Source organism: Hermetia illucens, chromosome 6 (assembly GCF_905115235.1).
Source record: "Hermetia illucens chromosome 6, iHerIll2.2.curated.20191125, whole genome shotgun sequence".
Classification (NCBI taxonomy): Eukaryota; Metazoa; Arthropoda; class Insecta; order Diptera; family Stratiomyidae; genus Hermetia; species Hermetia illucens.
This window is the reverse complement of record NC_051854.1, coordinates 62,378,174-62,396,641: the sequence shown is the minus strand read 5'-3', so window position 1 is coordinate 62,396,641 and position 18,468 is coordinate 62,378,174. Positions and strand designations below refer to the sequence as shown.

The following is an 18,468-nucleotide window of genomic DNA, read 5'->3' as shown; positions in this document are numbered from 1 at the left end:
CATCTGGATGAAGGCAGACTGTACATCGGATTGTTCTTCCCATAATGTCAATATCGTCAGCGGAGGCCAGTAGTTGGGTGGACTTGAAGAAAATGGTGCCTCTCGCATTTACGTCTGCATCGCGAATCACTTTCTCCAGAGCCAGGTTGAAGACGACGCATGATAGGTTATCCCTTTGTTTTAGACCGTTATTGATGTTTACTGCTTGATGCTTTTATCTGCCGTCGCACATTAGTCTGGGCTTACGGGGCTATCCAGGCTAACAAGATAGTTAAGAATATCTTATAGATTGTACTCAGCAACGTGACCTCTATAATTGCTGCACTGCGTGATATCCCCCTTTTTATGTGTGGGGCAGATAATGTCTCGTTGTCGGCTGTAATTTCATCCGATCCTGGCTACTTATGGTTTTTAAACCGGTAGATTGCACGGACTGTTTCTTCTATACTTGGTGGCAGCATTTGTCCGTCGTCTTCAGTTGGTGAGACCTCCAACTCGATGATATTTTGGTTGTTGAGCAGTTCATCAAAATACTTAACCCATCGCTCCAATATGTCCATTCTGTCGGAAATCAGATTTCCCTCTTTGTCTCGGCAGGATGAGCATCGAGGTGTATAAGGCTTCATCCTGCTGACTTGTTGGTAAAACTTCCGCGCCTGGTGCGGTTGCTGTACTTTTCGAGTTCACAGACCTGTTGGTTCACTCAGGCTTCATTCTTCCGTGTGTTAAGTCGCTTCTCCGCTCGACAGAGTTCTTGGTAGGTCATTGCGCGTGCCCGCGTTCTTTGAGAATGCAACATTACTCGGTATGCAGCATTCTTCCGTTTCGTAGCTACCTTACATGCATCGTCATACCAGCCGTTCGGACTTTTTTTGCGGTTGGGGCCAAGTATCTTTGTGGTCAATGATGATGTTTATCAATTATAACGCTCTTCAGGTGGTTGTGAAGATCATTTGTTGATGCCCCATCTCCAGGACATCTGTTGGCTGCGGTTATTGTGGCATCAATTTCCCCCTTATAAGTGTTACATATGGTTGTATTGTGGATGGATTCAGTATTCATCCTCACCTGATTGTCAGGGGGGATTGTAGGTGGTGTTGTAATTCGAGCCCGGAGCACTATGTCAACGAGATAGTGATCCGAGTCTATATTGCCTCCTCCCCCCTCTATATGTTCTGACATTAATTAAGGCTGAGAGGTGGCGACGTTCAATTAACACGTAGTCAATTTGGTTCAAAGTGGTCCCATCTGGAGGGACCCACGTATGTTTATAGACCGTTTTTCACGCAAACCAGGTACTTCAAACAACCATTTCGTGCGATACTGCTAACTGAATAATCCGCAGTCCGTCATCGTTGTCACCCCTATGTATCCCAACGTATCGCCTGAATACGGGCTCCCTCCCTATTTGACTGTTGAAATCTCCAAGTATGATTTTTATCTCATACTAGGGACAGGGTTCGAGGGCCCGCTCGACTGCCTCGTAGAAGGTATCCTTCTCCGACAATGCAGTCCCCTCTGTAGGGGGGTAAACGTTAATGAGGCTTATATTTCTAAATTTGCCTTACAAACGTAGAGTGCATAGCCTTTCGCTTATATTTCTAAAAGCCGAAGACCTACTCGGAGTACATGGTTTACTGGATGACCGCTATAATATATGATGTAGTGGCTCTTCTCCAGAAAACCGGTGCATGTCCAACGCGTGTCCTGTAACGCTGTTACATCAGCCCCATATTGGGACAGGGTATCTACTAGCTGCTTGGCAGCTCCATCTCTGTACAGGGAGCTCACGTTTCATGAGAAAATATGCAAATCGTTAATCTATTGTCTTGCCGGGTTCGCCCTGTCATTCTGTCCGAGGCTCCTTCTGTGGCTTCGTAATTTTGGTTTTCCGTATAAGGTTGTCAGCCCTACCCAATTTGGTACAATTTGTCCGGTTTTTAGCCGCGGGCGACTCGCCTTCATCCTTTTCCATCTGCAGCTTTTCGTTAAGAAAGAGCTCCTAGCGGTCACTATGTGGAGGTAGGGAGGATAGGGTTTGGTAGTAGAGTTGATGGTTTTGGTTCAGCAGGCGTTTTCCAGGTTTTATGCTCCATCGTGGGTACCAATCCACATTTCGCCCTGGGATCTATACTACCCTTTGACCACCTAGTGCTGGCTAGAGTGTTCCCTATGTTGTATAATGTTAAAAATAAATTCAAGAAGATACTCTTGTCTTCGATCCGTGTTGCTGCTCCCCCCATCGCAGCCGAGAACTGGTAACGTGCTTCTCTTACTTACTTAACTAGTTTAGCGACTAGCTCCAGCGGGGCCCGGATGTCATCTCGTGGGTAGTAGCCCGATGTCATGACTGCCTCTTGTGTACTCCCCCCCGCTTCCAGTGAGACTTGATAGTGACAAGGTCTCCGGTCCAGAGAAATGTGTGAGTCTCCACGGTATGAAATAAGGCGGATTATGAAAAATGAGCGATCTAACCGAGTCTTTAGAAATCTTGGTAAACGATCAAAGTTGCATGTTATGTTATCTAAAGAATCTGGACTAAAAGCATTTGCATTGGCCAAAGTCTTCACGGAACACCGTATGTTATCGGATTGCGATATGTCCACTTTTCGGTAGGAGAGAAACCCTAAATTCAAAATATGAAGGAATCTCCGCGGCGTTCGTGAAAATTTTGCAATCTAATAAGCTTCCATAAAATCGTTTAGATGAGATTTATAGACAGCACGAACATGCTTTCACTTCTAGTTGTTACCCAGAAGGGTAGCTTTAACAATAAAGCAAGAATGTTTCAACTATTCCTCTTCCATCTAAATAACGAAATTCTTTAGTAGTCTGCATAGCAGATCTGCGCTTGTAGTGCAACATGACTTTGCCATTTCTAAGCTATATTAAAAAGTAAACCTATTCGCGTTATTCTTCATAAAGGTCGGCAACCTCATCTAGCAACGCTAACCAGAAGCTGGCTCTGGTTTGTGCTACTCAAGTTACTGCTTCATGGTGTTAACGAATTTTCCATTCCCGCAAAAGTATCACTTTCCACGTGGCTTTTCCTCTAGTTACTTAGGTTTAGAACGGCGTTACATGTCGGTGAATGTAGACAAAGAAATATAACAGCTTGCCTCCCATATAAACGCAACTATTTGATAAAAATGTTTATTCTATTTGTAGTGTGTGTATATTTAGAACAAAAGAAAATATACGGAGCAAAATTTATGAAATCAAATCTTTCACGATAATTTCCTTGACAGCAATACGTTTCATGATTTGAAAGGAAAGGAATCTCGTCTATTTCTGCCCGCTTCGTGTTTAATATCTCTCTCCTTAAAATAAAGTCAGTTTCGTAAAAGTTTTAGCTTTTCGCGCCTGACTGTTGCTCTTCTTTCTTCTTCTGTTTTTCCCGCATCATTTCCGCATCTCTGGATGAAAATATAGAATATTGAGTTAATTAAATATACCTCTGGTAATCAATGGCAGAGCAGGCTTTACCTTTGCTTTCTTTGCTCAAGCGTTAAGTTGTCATCCCTCCTGCCCTTCTTGGCTTCCAGTACTTTTTTCTGATTCTTTTGGCGAGCAAGATCTCGTTGATTTCCCCCTGAAAGAAAAATTGGATAAGATTATTACCGCCACTGGTCTAGTGTTTTCGTGGATATATTATCGAGCTCCGACTGAAATGTCTACATTAAGAGCAAACATGTCAACCTGGAAATTGAATTCGCCTATTACTGAGAGCTCCCGAAAGTGCAGCTGTGCTAAGGAATCTTAGCCAAAAAATATGTTAGAAGACTTCTTCTCAAATGGGCTGCATTAACCGCGTGATCTAATCATCAAAGAATTTAAAGTTCAAGTTCTCTGATTTCCATGTTTATAAACTACTTGATATCACTTTTGTTAATTGAATTCCTGCTTCTGGATCCACGCTGCTTAGATCCCGGCCTGGAACTCAGATTCTGACCTTGCAGTGCATTGAACTCCCGAAATGAGTCCCTCGCGCAAGGTAGCCATATTTAGCAAGGCAAGGTTTGCCGCTCTAACTTCACAACTCAAAGTAAACCGTTCCAGCCTATTCTAGCACGACACAAACGATAACAATCCAAATAAATAAAGATTCTTCGATTGATCATCCTCAATGACACATTTCTCTGCTCGTTTTTGCTCTAAAAGCGGCCTCGTCAAAAGCCTCTTTAAATTAATCTTAAAACTTTAACTCAGACATTAACTGCGGCATTCTACTTACGTGTCATTTTCCGAAAACTACTCCCGAAAAATCTAAGAATTGTCCGCCAAAACAAAACTTATAGACACAGCCCGATGAGCCACCTTCTCTAGATATTTCTGTCGGAACAGAGCACTTCCACTTCGTAACAAATATGGCAGATAAAAATTTCGGGCCGGTGGTTAAGTTGCCTACCATGATGAGGTGAATTTTGATTGGAAAGAGTGCTTGCAGACAAGGTTTGCGCCCAAGGAATACTTTCGGGTTTGAAAATAAGATAAATTGTTTGCAATAGTGGGCTCAGCTGAGCTTTATCTCTATTCATTGATTAAGGTTTTGTGTGAAAAAAATCTTACTATATCTGTCAGTCTGTCTATCACACCCGATTTACTCGGAAACGCTAAACCAATTGTCACGAAATTTGGTGAGAGTGTGTGGTTTGTGGATGCGTTTACAATGGGGGACTTTTAGAGGGGCAGGGGATAGCTCCACATCAAAGGTATCAAATGAAAGGGCTCGATTAGTTCTTCGAAACTGATCTTATATTTTAAAGTTGTTAAAACAGAGGGGAGTGTGGCTTGCAATGTGCGCACCGGTGCTTCATTGCTGTAATAGGTCGTGTTATCACCACCTATCCAAGCTAAAAATCCGAAAAAAATTCACAACAGTGCAATCTAGGCCTCAAAATACATCTCATTTCGATATCTACTCAAATAAGGTCAATAATGGGATATTACCATATTTTAGAAATTGATCCAAAAATCCCCATTAAGGAGGTCATCCCGTGTGCCGGATCTGCGGAATCGAATTTTTTTTGGCATCAATTGTATCTATGAGTAAAGAGATTTTTTCTACTTTTAAAATACGTTTTTATCAAAACTGCATATTGAAAATCTGCTGCCACCATAGTCCAAAATCTATTCAACGAAATTCTTTGAAATTTTCACGACTTATTCAGAACATATTTGTACGGTCCGCAAACTAGGATAATTGCGATTAATTCAGTAGTTTTTTTTATTCGTTTAAAAGGGCTTAAAAAAGACCAAAATTCACAAAAAAAAATTTAACATGCCGCCACGGTAGTTTAATCTGCACGTTAAAATGCCTTAAGATGATCGCAGCGCCCTCTAGCGCGGCAGCAGAGAAACACCTTTTTTTGGAGATGGGTGTATAAATTGCTCTGTATTTCAATAATGAACTATGCTATCGGACTGGAAAAATTATTACGCATGCTCAAGATATTCGTAAATACTCGTATATGATGAAATTCGTATTTGTATCTTTATCCAGTTCTTCACAAAAAATGTCTAAAGAAAATGGAATGGAAAATGGGAAGGACCCCCTTAAGTTCACCCTAGAAGTACAAAATTTGGTATCATTTTAAGTAATAATATAATACACAATTTTGGAAAGTTTGGAAAACCCACCTATTATTAATGAAGTTATAGAAGGTATAAATTGTATATTTCACATAAATTTATCGCACTCTAAGACGTATATGAACTCATACCCGGTTGGAGTTTGGAGATACAAATCTCAAAGAATATTTTAAAGTTTTAGGTATGTACGAATGGGAAAACGTGCATAGGAATTTTTCCACACAAGATAAATACAACACCTGGACGCTTCCGGTACTCCGATTTATTTGTTTTTAAAAAAGACCCTTCTATTAAGGTTAGAAAATTTATTTATTTGTAAATTCCGAAGAAATTTTCAGATAGTACATAACTCAAAGTTGACTTGAGAAAAATATCTAAAACTGCCTCAGATCGTGAGCGGCAGGCCCCATTGGGATCTATTGGATTGAGATTTCAAAGAATAATAAACAGTAAATTCAATAACAAAATTTGCTTAAATATAAAATAAGTTCGAATCTCCTTTGGCTACGTTTGAATATGTTTTTCGTTAAATGTTAGTAAGGAAGAAATATGCCTGTGTAGTTTATAGTACTTACCTATCGGCACTACACTTCACATCACAAGTCTTCGTTTTGTTCGTTGTTGTTCGCCACAGTGCAAGCTGCCCTTCGCCTTATTCTGCAAATTACCCATCCGATCTTTATTTTCCCGCAAAGGAGAACTTGGCTCGTCTTCTCATGGGCGGTGACAATAGTCAATTTTTTGTCCTCTAGAGTTGACAGACGTAATCCCCACCTTGAGGTTGCTCATATCTGGGTAATCCTTTTTTATCTGGACTGTCTCGCAAAACGTACTCTTCTTTTTTTTCTTCGACCCAAGCTCTAAATGTATATCGCCAGTTTAAGTCCGCCGGATAGATTTAACGTCTACTGCAGCGTCTTCTGGTTTGGCGCTGTTGCGGACTTCTCGAAGAACTTCCGCAAAAGATCTCCCTTCGTTCGGCTTAATGAGAATGGCCTCTGACTGTGGTTTGCCTGGCGCTGTTGCGGACTTCTCGAAGAACTTCCGCAAAAGATCTCCCTTCGTTCGGCTTAATGAGAATGGCCTCTGACTGTGGTTTGCCTTTCTCTTTTCCTTTGAGGTTGATGTCGTAGTCGACTTCGACTTTGCTACAGTGGAGCTATTCAATTTAGGCTGTTGTTGCTGAATTTTCCCGGAATGCCCAGCGGTGTATAGCACTGTCCTGCACACTCTTTGTTGACGTTATAAGAAACCTTCCCTAAATCGATGAACAGCAAATAGAGTGGGGATCTAAATGCCATACCCTGCTTGATAGTTATTCGGTTCGATGTTAGTTGGATCGGTACAGAATGATACAGAGTGGCTCATACCGATTAGATTTTTGAAGTATTCTTTAATGCGTTCCATAGCTATTTGAGCTACTTACGATGGAAGGAGAAACACCAATACCTCTATAATTACTGCACTTAGCACATTAGCCCTTCTTTAGAATTTTGATGATGAAACCTTTTTTCCACTCATTAGGAAAGATCGCAGCCAGGATTTATAAATAAGTGAAACTATAATAGCATCTTTGCACTTGAGCACATGATATCGCTTGCAGCGATCGAAGTACCTTTTAGTTATGGCCGATCTGAAAGAGCTAATAGTAAAACGCGTGATGCTGCCCGCTGTCTGGACCAGGTATGTTATTGATATGCTAGCCATGGTAGACAAACCAAAGCTTCTTCTAGAAAAACAGCCTTTGCCATGGAAACCGAGCAAATGGAGGAATAATATTGCTACATATTAAAATCATTAGAAACGGGGAAGATCGATATCTACAGAAAACCTACCCATGGAAAACACTAAAACAATTCAAATTAGAGGTAGCAGGGGAAAGGACCATACCGTGAATGTTCCAACATCTATATATGGGCCAAAGAAATAGATTGATTAAGGTAATATTCGAGGAAGAAACAACCCATTAAGGCTCAGATCATACACTCAAAAGCGGCCATGATATTTTTCGGAACAACGTGGACATTATTTGAAACCCACAAAGATGACAAATTAAATGTTGTAGAAAGCCGGGAAATATTTAAACATTGCAACGAAAGGTTACTGAATATTGACGCAGCTAATTGCACTAGTCTCCGAGGAATACATGAAAACTGGAAAGATCATTTCTTGTACAGTAAAAGTGTTGGCCCTATTGTGAGACGTTTCGAGCGAAACAGTTTTTGTTAATTGAAATAGGATCTATTGGCAGCCAACAACCGTGCGCGGATTTCGTCGTCATAGCTTGTTGTGATTTTCGACCCTAGATAGGAAAAATTTTCAACGGTCTCAAAGTTGTAGTCTCCTATATTTATTATTTTCGTTTGACCAGTCCGATTCTATATGCAAGCCTCCCTTTCAATTGAATCGGAAGTCTTCATCCGTTCGAGTACTCGTAATATCATCTGACATTATGTTTATATTTTTTACAGAAGTGCAACAGTGCAATGGCACGTAAGAGTAAGAAGTGCTCTTCATAGCTCATAGGTTTATGCTCAAAATAACCAATCGATATTAATAAAATTTTTATTGAGGATTGAAGAAGCAAGTATTCGTGGGCCTTAAAAACAATAGTATTAGTACTACTGAGGATCTCTCCAAGAACAAATCCTTGTTCGTAGTAGAAGAAAGCAACACCTAAATTGGAATTTCTGTTTACATGGTGACCAATATCTCCTAAACGGAGCATAGCGTCCACCACGTTTTGGCTCCCTCAGAACTTCCCAAAATTCTACGGCGACCAACTTTTTGGTCATTCTAGTCAACATATCTACTGAGAACTGGCTGATCTAGGTCGTCATTCGAAATTTGTACAGGTCAGAATACGCCGATGACACTGGAGAAACGGGTATTAACGAAGGCTTGGAGCTTTCTAATGATAGTGGTGGTCACTTTACATACGCTGCTTCCAGATAACAGCACGAAGAGAATGTGGGCGTGGAATAACCTCAACTTGATGTCGATGCTGACAAAACAGCAAAGGCATAGCTAGCGCTGTTAATGCATCTGGTGACATCAAACTCGGTTCCACGCTGGAACAACACTACCAAGCCAGACAAGTTGATCAACACCCTCAATGTTCTGCCAGTTGATGCAGATAGAAAGAGTTCAATGACCAATCAGACTGAGAACCTTGGTTTTGTTGGTGTTTATCTTCTCTTCGACTCTGCTTGCCCCTCTTTGTTATTCGAATCATTTGGTCAAGGTCTATTACTCGATGAGAGAGTAGAGGGATGTTACCAGCGTACAGTGGTTTGAGGAATTCCTATTTTTTTATTTTGTGTTCTATTACATGTTTTGAATGTTTTGCATTTTCTGGTTTTACTATTATACCTAGTTTTTATTTTAGGACAAATATGGACAGAAAAGATACGAATACTCGTACATATAATTATACTTCATGCATGTTATGCATACGTGGTCATCACAAAACCCTCAAGTGAGTTAGTAGAGTAAGTCCACCGATTATCGCTGTCAGTTTTCAGTTGTATGTATGTTTTTCCTTACATCAGGGTTTCCCCGATGTAACGAAAAAAAACTTTCACTGGGGGAAACTTGACTTTTATGTTAGCATGTGCCAGATAGCTTTTAGGGATTTCGAATTGGTGGACCTCGGCGCAAAACCGGAATGTCTGGAGTTCCTTATTAAGACAGGCCTAGACCGGATATCAGTTGTTGCGCCGTTGATGATGATGATGATGATGAATAGCATAAATAGTTAGCGTAACAATGGTGGATTGAACACTTGCCATGCATGGAAAGCTTCAAGGTTGTAACCACTAGCGCAAAATGGGAAGCACCGATGGCCTCAATTAGAAAGAACCTTGGTTTGGCTATTGCCTTTATTTTGTTACTATTTATTAGTCAGAGTTACTTGGTCAACGTATATGAATCAGTGAGGGAGCAAACAATTGTGTGAAGTATAATAATAATGATCGAAGATGCAACACGGCAATATGGAATCTAAATAAAGCACTGGATATCCTTTTTCTAGCTCGTGATTATTTCAAAAAATAACAAAAAATTTATTAATACGATAATATTGAAAAAGAAGAAACAAATTACACTTTAGTAGGACTAAACTTCTATCGAACTTATTTTAATCCTTACAGTAAAAATTATTATTAGAAAAGTAAATATTATGAGCTAAGAATCGTCTGTATCCACGGTAAATATGATGCTACATTGACATATACACCAGGGACACCCGGTTGTGCACACCCAATACCCCAAGCTACTAGTCCAGCTAGGTACCAACGATTTGCCACTTGGCAGACTAGAGGTGATCCGCCGTCTCCCTGTAAGTAATTCAATAAGTATTAAGAACTATATATAAATATCGCGTGGAATACCGTGCAAGCATCTTTTCCAGGTTCTCCACCAGCACAAATAAAGCTTACTGGGTTGAAAACGAAGTTAGGCCCCAATCGAGTAGCTGATAAAGAGCTCTGGCAATCGGCCGTGCTCCTAATCGGAACATCGACCTCCTTCTGAATGGCTTGATATTGTCCAACAGCTCCAAAATCATTTTTGCCCCAACCCGATACATAACAACGCTGTCCAGTGTAAGACGCTGTTGGTAAACATACAGTTGCTATCGTAGGGGTGAGTCCCAGTGTAACAGGCGTTGCTAAGGTAATAACAGCAACATCGTTTTGAAGATTTGCACCATTGAATCCGGGATTAATAGTTGCAGCAGCGACAAGGTATTCCTGCGCTGGAATAGGTTCGCTTGTAGAAGCTGAATTCCACTCGCCTAGGCGCACCTTATATGTATTAATTCTGAAATGTATTAGAATAGATAGCTCCATGAATTGGTCTTATTTTCTCCAGTTGTTACATACGGAAGATTAGCGATTTTATGCGCTGCTGTTAGAACATGTCTAGAACTTATAAGAGCTCCTGATCCAAGGTAAACATCAGTTGTCGTCAATAAAACAGCTTGCCAAGGATATTCTCCATAAGCTGCCTGAGGTGGTACTGGGGTGGGAGCTCCTTGTATGGGAGGATACCTCACGCCGCATTGATAGGGAGTTGTGGAACAGCAAATCACTAATCCAGCAGCACATGCGAGTATAGGGGCAGAAGTAGCACCGGGCTGCAAAGAACAATAGAGGTAAAGTAGTTCACGTAAGGATTAAATTGAAGTTTTCATATTAAGGCTTACAGTATTCACAATTCTAATATCTATTTGTCCACTTCCATCTGTTGGAGTAGCACAAGATCCTATTGGCACACATATACATGTGATGCCTGAACCGGATCCAGTTGGTGGTACTGTGCCACTGATTAATTGTCGTGCTAATGCTGTAAGTAAAGGCAAGGTAAATCAATCAGAGTAATCATAACAGTACAAATGGTAAAAAAACACAATTTTTACGTGTTACACCTTCGTTAATACCGATGGGACCACCAAACTTTCTATTTTTCTATCTTATGCTATTATTTATATTGTTACAAAGTGGTGTGCTTCTAGGATGAACTTAAATGAGGTTTCACAGTAGATTTTTATAATATACTATTATTAACTTTATTTGAGCAGCTGTTCTCATGGATATTGTATTTTGAGACTTAGGCGTATGTTAAGTAGGGACATTCAGATGTCAACAATTTGTCTTCTTAAGAGAAGTATCCGCTTATATGGGAGTGCAACTGACGAATACATTAGGTGACAAATAAAAGTTTACGATTTGGCTTTCTGTCCGAAAAATCATGTCACAACTTGCACTGAGTTTTGATCACTTTGACACAGTGCGCATGGAAATACCGTTACCTCGCGAAGCTGAATACATACGTTTTTCGAAAATTTGCTGGATACGCTATTTGCTGGATAGTATGCTTTCGTCTGCGCTGCGCTCGACAAACCCCGTGCTAGATACGGACCGCCTGCTGCTAGATAGCATGAATACTTTCATAGTAAATATATGGAAGAATTCTTTTGTGTTTGATATGTTAGGCGCTGGACACGTTAGCTCCTGAATAGTATGAATAAAGCTTAAGGGCAATATTTTTAACGCTCGCCGGTTTGTTGGTGGGACCGACTGCACTGCATGAATATCATCCTTTTATAGACTACATATGAAAAAGAACGAGTATCAGTGTGTCCCAGGTTTTGGAATTTCCGTTGTCTGAGGACGACCCCATCTCCACCTCCACGTGGTGATCGCTGGCAGTTCTTTCTTAATGAAAAACTGCAGGCGAAGAAGGATGAAGGCGAGTTTCTTGCGCCTAAAAACAGGACAAACTGTACCAACTGGTCCTCCAGATTGGGGGTTGGGTAGGGCTGACAACCCTACACCGAAAACCCAAGTTACGAAGCCATGGAAGGAGCCTCGGACAGGATAGATTTTAAAACGACGAGTTCGGCAACGACAACGGAATAATGAGTTGCGCATTTTCTTATGGAACGTGCGCTCCCTGTACAAACCGTTGCAAGACATGCGCTGGCCAGTTACTGGTTTCCTGGAGAATAGCCGCTAGACATTATATTATAGCCGCCAATCAGTAAACTATCTCGGAGTAGGTTTCTTAGACAAATAATGAAACCTGCTATTATCGACTTTGAAAATATAAGTGAAAGGCTATGCACTGTGCGCTTGCGAGGAAAATTTAGAAATATAAGCCTCATAAACGTTCACGCCCCTACAGAGGAGGCTGCAGAGTCGGAGAAGGATACCTTCTACGAGGCAGTTGAGCGGACCCTCGAAGCCTGTCCCAAGTCTGATACCAAAATCATACTTGGAGATTTCAACAGTCAAGTAGAGACGGAGCCCGTATTAAGGCGATACATCGGCTCCCGTAGCTTACATAGGGATACCAACGATAACGGACTGCGGATTATTCAGTTAGCAATATCGCACGAAAGCGACCCACAAATATTTATGGGCCTCTCCAGACGGGACCACTTTCAACCAAATTGACGATGTGCAGATCGAACGCCGCCACCTCTAAGTCTGGATGAATGTCAGAACATATAGGGGGGACAATATAGACTCGGATCACTATCTCGTTGGCATAGTGCTCCGACTTTGAATTACAACGCCAACTACAATCACCTCTGACAATCAGGTGAGAGTGAATACTGAAGCCATTCACAACACAGCCATCCGTAACACCTATAAGGGCGAAATGGATGCCGCAATAACCGCAGCTAACAGATGTCCTGGAGATGAAGCATCAACAAATAATCTTCAGAACACCTGAAGAACGTTATTATTGATACGACCACAAACATACTTGGCCTCACCCGCAAGAAAAGTCGGAACGGCTGGTTCGACGGTGAATGTAAGCGAAGAAAGGTACAGAAGAATGCCGCGTACCGAGTAATGTTGCATTCTCAAAGAACGCGGGCACGCGCAGAGACTTATAACGAACTCCGTCAAGCGGAGAATTGACTTCACAGACGGAAAAAGGAAGCCTGGGAGAACCAACAAGTCTGTGAACTCGAAAAGTACAGGGAACATCCTCACCAGGCGCAGAAGTTTTACCAAAAAATCAAGAGGATGAAGCCTTACACACCTCGATGTTCATCCTGCCGAGACAAAGAGGGAAATCTGATTTCCGACAGAATGGGCATATTGGAGCGATGGGTTGAGTATTTTGATGAACTGCTCAACAACCAAAATATCCGTGAGGGGGCAAGTTGGAGGTCCCGCCAACTGAAGACGACGGATAAATGCTGGCATCACCAAGTATAGAAAAACAGTCCATGCAATTCACAGGCTTAAAAACCATGAGTCACCAGGGGCCGATGGAATTACAGCCGAATTGACTAAATGTGGAGGCGACCAATTACACCAAGTGGTTCATCAACTTGTGCTCAAGGTGTGGAATAGCGAATCAATGCCTGACGACTGGCAAAGAGGCATTATCTGTCTCATACATAAAAAGGGAGATATCACACTGCACCGCAATTATAGAGATATCACGTTGCTGAGTGCCATCTCCCTTATCTTGTTAGGCCGGATAACCCCATACCCCCAGAACATCATTGACCCATACCAAAGAGGCTTCACTCTAGGCAAATCAACAACAGATGAAATTTTCCCTCTGCGGCCAGCGATGGAAAAACTGTTTTCCACCAGTTGCACCATCTATTCATCGACTTTAAAGCCGCCAATGATAGCATAGCCAGCGTAAAACTGTACACTGCTATGAGAGAATTCGGTATCTCAACGAAATTAATAAGACTGACTTAACTAACCCTGACCAATGTGCGAGGCCAGATAAAAGCAGCATCACTTTCAAAACCATTCAACATCAACAACAGTCTAACACAAGGGATGCCTTGTCGTGCGTCCTCTTTAACCTGGCTCTGGAGAAAGTGATGTGATTCAGATGTAAATGCAAGAGGCACCATCCTCTTCAAGTCCACCTAACGACTTGCCTACGCTGTCGATATTGACATCATGGGAAGAACAGCTCTAGATGTACAGTTTACCTTTATCCAGATCGAGCAGGCGGCGCGAGGTCTTGGACTGCACATTTTTGAAGACAAGACACACAGATAGTAAAAAGCCATATGAACCGAGCTCCTTGAAGAACAGGGTATGGTCAATGGAGTTACGAACCACTCCGCGAGTAGCACTGCTGGATTCCTGTACTGGTACAGTAGCACACGATGCTGCATGCTATGAGTTTTCACCTGATACAAATGCTCTTTAATTCTTTAGAGAGGGGATCGCTTTTCTAAATAATAACCGAACTTTTTACTAATATCACTCAGGTCTATTTTCATTTTTGTGGTCTCATGAGTATGAATATAGATTACCCGTCACGCTAATAGCCTTCCTGTGATAGCTGCCGTATAACCGTAAGCTATTCTATGCTGCTGTACAATTGAAATGTTAGTAAGGAAATAGTTCCACTGATAAGAAACTATCCCAAACTTCCCGCCTTCCATTAGCACTAAAGTTTCGACTGTTGCAATTTGCACCACAAGTTCGAAATTTAAAATACTAAATACGTTGTAGGCTTCAATGATTTTCAATGTATTATATTTTTCTTATTTACAGAACAGTGTTCACAAATTAATATTCTACGATGAGCTTGTCCTCAATTTTTGGGAAGTACCATCGATTCATATAAAAAAGTGACTTGTGTTCAAATGCCGACATTACAATCCGCAGTCAACCATTAGAATAACATTGTTCATATTTTTAGATTAACTTACGTCCAAGATTTTGATTTGATGGGGGAGGATTTTGATTTGTTGGTGGGGCCGGCTGGGGACTTTGTCCAGGAAAAGTGAAATATTGATTTGCAGAAAATCCACCTCCTGCAATCACTTTAACGTGCTTCAATACAACTATAGTTGAAATAATTCCAAAAACGAAAATCGAATTCATATCACTGGTAATTGTCACTTGCCACTAGTATCAGTTTAAATTGCACAATCTTTTATTGACTGAGCACTTTCAAAATTATCTACACGTTACTATTCATATGAAACATCCCGTCTAACTAAACTTCTGATCTGATTTGCTACTTAATTTATAACAAATTTAACATTATTACAGATGTAATTTCTTCTATTATAAAAAATGATAATGATACTTGGTTTTAAGTGGGGGAGATTGAATCACTGAAGAGTTCTGCTTACACGACTAGTGAATGAAGGTGCTAACAGAAAATGGTCACCAGTCACTGATTCCAATAATGATAGTTTTTTAGATGAACTAACCTTTTCATGAAATCAACAATAAAGTAATTGCATACATCATTACATATAAAATGGCGGTCAAGTTTTTATAAAGTAGCATACATACTGCCCACTTAGAAATTGGCTAAGGAAGTAATCAATCTCACCGTGCGTTCTGTTCAACCACGGGTCTAGTTTGTCGGTGAGCCACGCAGTCCATCTGCCCTTTGGCTCATTTGCCACTCGGTAAGGGTGCGTTGACATTCTTCACGGGCAACCACCTCTCTTAAGTTTTCGCCCTTACGGCGGAAGATAGCTTTGCGCTCCTTGGCAAGGAGGGCAACGAAGATCGCTCCCGCGATCACCATCACAGCCGGCTCGGAGACAGTGCGATAAGCAGACGCCACTCGCAAAGTTCCTCCTTAAACGAGGCGTTTACGATGCACCTCCTTGTCAAGGGCATCAGCCCATACCTCCGCACCATAGAGAAGAACCGACTGCGTTGCTCCCATAAGGAGACGTCTCCTAGTTGATATAGGGCCGCCGACATTCGCCATTAGCCGACTCAAGGCCGCGACTCCAGCTGCAGACCTGTCCGCTGCTGCTTCGATTTGCTCGAAGAAGCTCATCTTCGAGTCGAGCATTAAACCAAGGTATTTAACCGCTGGTCTCGACTCTATAATCAACTCGCCGATCGATATGGGATGCAGGGTCGGGATTCTGATTCTGGTCAGGATGACTACTTCAGTTTTTTCCAGCGCAAGGCTGAAACCATGAGCATTTATCCATCCGCTTACCCGTCGTATCAATATGCCAAGTCTGCTTTGCACCTGTTCAACAGTGCATCCAGCAAAAAGTGCCGCAACGTCGTCTGCATAACCGACCAGGTACGACTCTTCAGGCATATCGAGTTTCAGCAGACTATCGTAGGAAGCGTTCCAGAGGTCCGGCCCTAGGATGGATCCTTGTGCTACTCCCTTATGTCATGTGAACAGAATACTAATTGCCAGATTCCGGTCCAGTATGAGGAGAAAGAAGCTTTCTATGAGAAATTAAATGCAGTCCAGGAAAGGCTTTCTAAAGATGACCTTGTGGTCCTGATAGGTGATCTGATTGTCAAAGCGGGCCCTGATAATACGTTGCTCGAACATGATGATTGGGGAAACTGTCTTAGAGACCCTAACGATAATGGTGAGAGGTTTGCGGCTTCTCGCAACTTTAACTGTTTCGTCTTGGTGCTACATTATGCGAGCGCACAGCCTGCCGTAAGGTCAGTTGCATCTCAACTGATCACGTCACGGTCTGCATTCGATTTAGGAATTGATGATGGTTTACTTTCGACGCTTCACTTACGGCGCTCGGCTGTCGTTCGATAGTGGGATTGAGAAGCGTAGGCAACTGAAGGCTCTTATTCTTAGTGCGAGTGATGACAAATGCGATGCATTTGAGCTGCGATACTGTGGAAAATTTCGGAAAGTGAAGGGAATTTGTATGTCGCATCAGAAAGAACTTGCAGGTGGTCGCAGGTTTTTCGATGGTCTTGTGAGGGACATTCATGGTCACCACCTTTCGGATAATATTGAAGCAATGTGTGGAGTTGAGATCTCCTGTTCACCGCTTGCGACCGAGCCGAAATTTTCTCAAGAGCTGGGAATAAAGGACTTGAGGGCTTGTATAATTTTTTACTTTCTCTCCGTGCTTTTTCTACTTAAATTGTACCTTCATGCGATGTTCTAATAATGAATATATGTTTGTTGGTTGCAAATCTCAAAAATGTTTTTATACTTGTCCCAAATTGCACCGCGTCAAGTAATAGTTGCAAACCTATTCATCGGCTTTAGTAGGAAGATATATCTGTAAATGGTGCAACCAGCAAAAACTTCTTAAGTATCCCTTTGGATATTCTTAAATTCTTTTTCTTTTCGGTTTTAATATATTTTGGTTTCTGTTTCCTGTTATTTGGCATCCATAAATTAGGAAGAAGTCTTGGGAAACAATAGATTTATTAAATCTATTGTTTTATTCTTTCAATAAATATACAAGCCTGGGTACATTGAAGTTCTGTCAATGGCAGTAACCTGCCCAGAACTGAGCAGTTTATATATCCCGGGTCAACGCTATCAGCCAATGGAGAACTGCATAATGAAATTGCTTCATGCATTAACGCAACCTGGATGACGTGGCATTCCACAACTGGTGTTGTTTGTGATCAACGTATCAGTAAACGTCTCAAATCTAAAATTTACCGCAATGTCGTCCGCCTGCCGCTATCTATAGTTCTGAGTGCTGACCGACTATAAAAGACAATGAACGGCGTCTTGTGGTAATGGAAACGAAGATGTTGCATTGGACTAGTGGCGTGACATGTTTTCATCCCATTTGAAATGAGGATATCCGCGATCGATATGGGGTTGCACCGATTGTGAAAAAATTGCGGGTGAGGCATTTTCGATGGTATGGTCACGTAATTCGCGCTAACGAGAATTCACTTGCCAATATTGGTCTGAACGTGAGTATCTTATTTGTATGGCTTAGGATGCGGTAAATTCGCACGAAATGAATAAGTTTGAACTGCTACAACTTTGACACATTCATCATCATCATCATGAATTTAGTGCTCCTAGGATAAACTCAGGGTTTTTCAGTTAATTTCTAAAAGTTGGTAATATACTATTAGTAAGTTTATTTGAGCAAATATCGGAATGGGTGGTCAAAGGGTAGTATAGGTCCCGGGGCGAAACGTGGATTGGTACCCACGATGGAGCATAAAACCTGGGAAATGCCTGCTGAACCAACACCAACAGCTCTACTACCAAACCCTATCTCCACCTCCACGTGGTGACCGCTGGGAGCTCTTTCTTGACGAAAAGCTGCAGACGGAGAAGGATGAAGGCGAGTGTCCCGCGCCTAAAAACGGGACAAATTGTACCAACTGGTCCTCCAGGTTGGGGGTTGGGTAGGGCTGACAACCTTACATGGAAAACAACTTGTTACGAAGCCACAACACGAGCCTCGGATAGGACGGATTTTAAAACGACGGACCCGGCAACGACAAAGGAACAACGATTTGCGCATTTTCTCATGGAACGTGCGCTCCCTGTACAGAGATGAAGCTGATAAGCAGCTAGCCGATACCCTGTCCCAATATAGGGCTGATGTAACAGCGTTGCAAGAGATGCGATGGACAGGGACCGGTT

At 41.8% G+C, this 18,468-nt stretch overlaps 2 protein-coding genes across 2 annotated transcripts; both read right to left on the bottom strand.

Moving 5' to 3' along the window:
- Nucleotides 1–3,152: 3,152 nt before the first annotated feature.
- On the bottom strand, nucleotides 3,153–4,391 carry LOC119659325 (putative SERF-like protein). The gene is made up of 3 exons (XM_038067359.1): nucleotides 4,235–4,391; nucleotides 3,487–3,592; nucleotides 3,153–3,416 (listed from the first exon to the last, which is right to left on the bottom strand). Exons 1-3 carry the CDS (start codon nucleotides 4,239–4,241, stop codon nucleotides 3,350–3,352), a joined length of 180 nt encoding a protein of 59 aa, XP_037923287.1. The 5' UTR covers nucleotides 4,242–4,391; the 3' UTR covers nucleotides 3,153–3,349.
- Nucleotides 4,392–9,467: 5,076 nt separating this feature from the next.
- LOC119659554 (phenoloxidase-activating factor 2) lies at nucleotides 9,468–15,082 on the bottom strand. Its single transcript, XM_038067703.1, has 5 exons — nucleotides 14,804–15,082; nucleotides 10,799–10,938; nucleotides 10,476–10,729; nucleotides 9,984–10,413; nucleotides 9,468–9,929 (listed from the first exon to the last, which is right to left on the bottom strand). Exons 1-5 carry the CDS (start codon nucleotides 14,976–14,978, stop codon nucleotides 9,771–9,773), a joined length of 1,158 nt encoding a protein of 385 aa, XP_037923631.1. The 5' UTR covers nucleotides 14,979–15,082; the 3' UTR covers nucleotides 9,468–9,770.
- Between the last annotated feature and the right edge of the window lie 3,386 nt (nucleotides 15,083–18,468).

Coding starts and splice junctions, on each gene's coding strand:
- LOC119659325 (XM_038067359.1), bottom strand. Junction 3,417..3,486: donor CTTGAGCAAAGAAAGCAAAG/GTAAAGCCTGCT, acceptor ATTTTCATCCAG/AGATGCGGAAATGATGCGGG.
- LOC119659554 (XM_038067703.1), bottom strand. CDS start 14,978: ATGAATTCGATTTTCGTTTTTGGAATTATTTCAACTATAGTTGTATTG. Junction 10,730..10,798: donor ATATTAGAATTGTGAATACT/GTAAGCCTTAAT, acceptor TGTTCTTTGCAG/CCCGGTGCTACTTCTGCCCC. Junction 10,414..10,475: donor CATAAAATCGCTAATCTTCC/GTATGTAACAAC, acceptor AATACATTTCAG/AATTAATACATATAAGGTGC.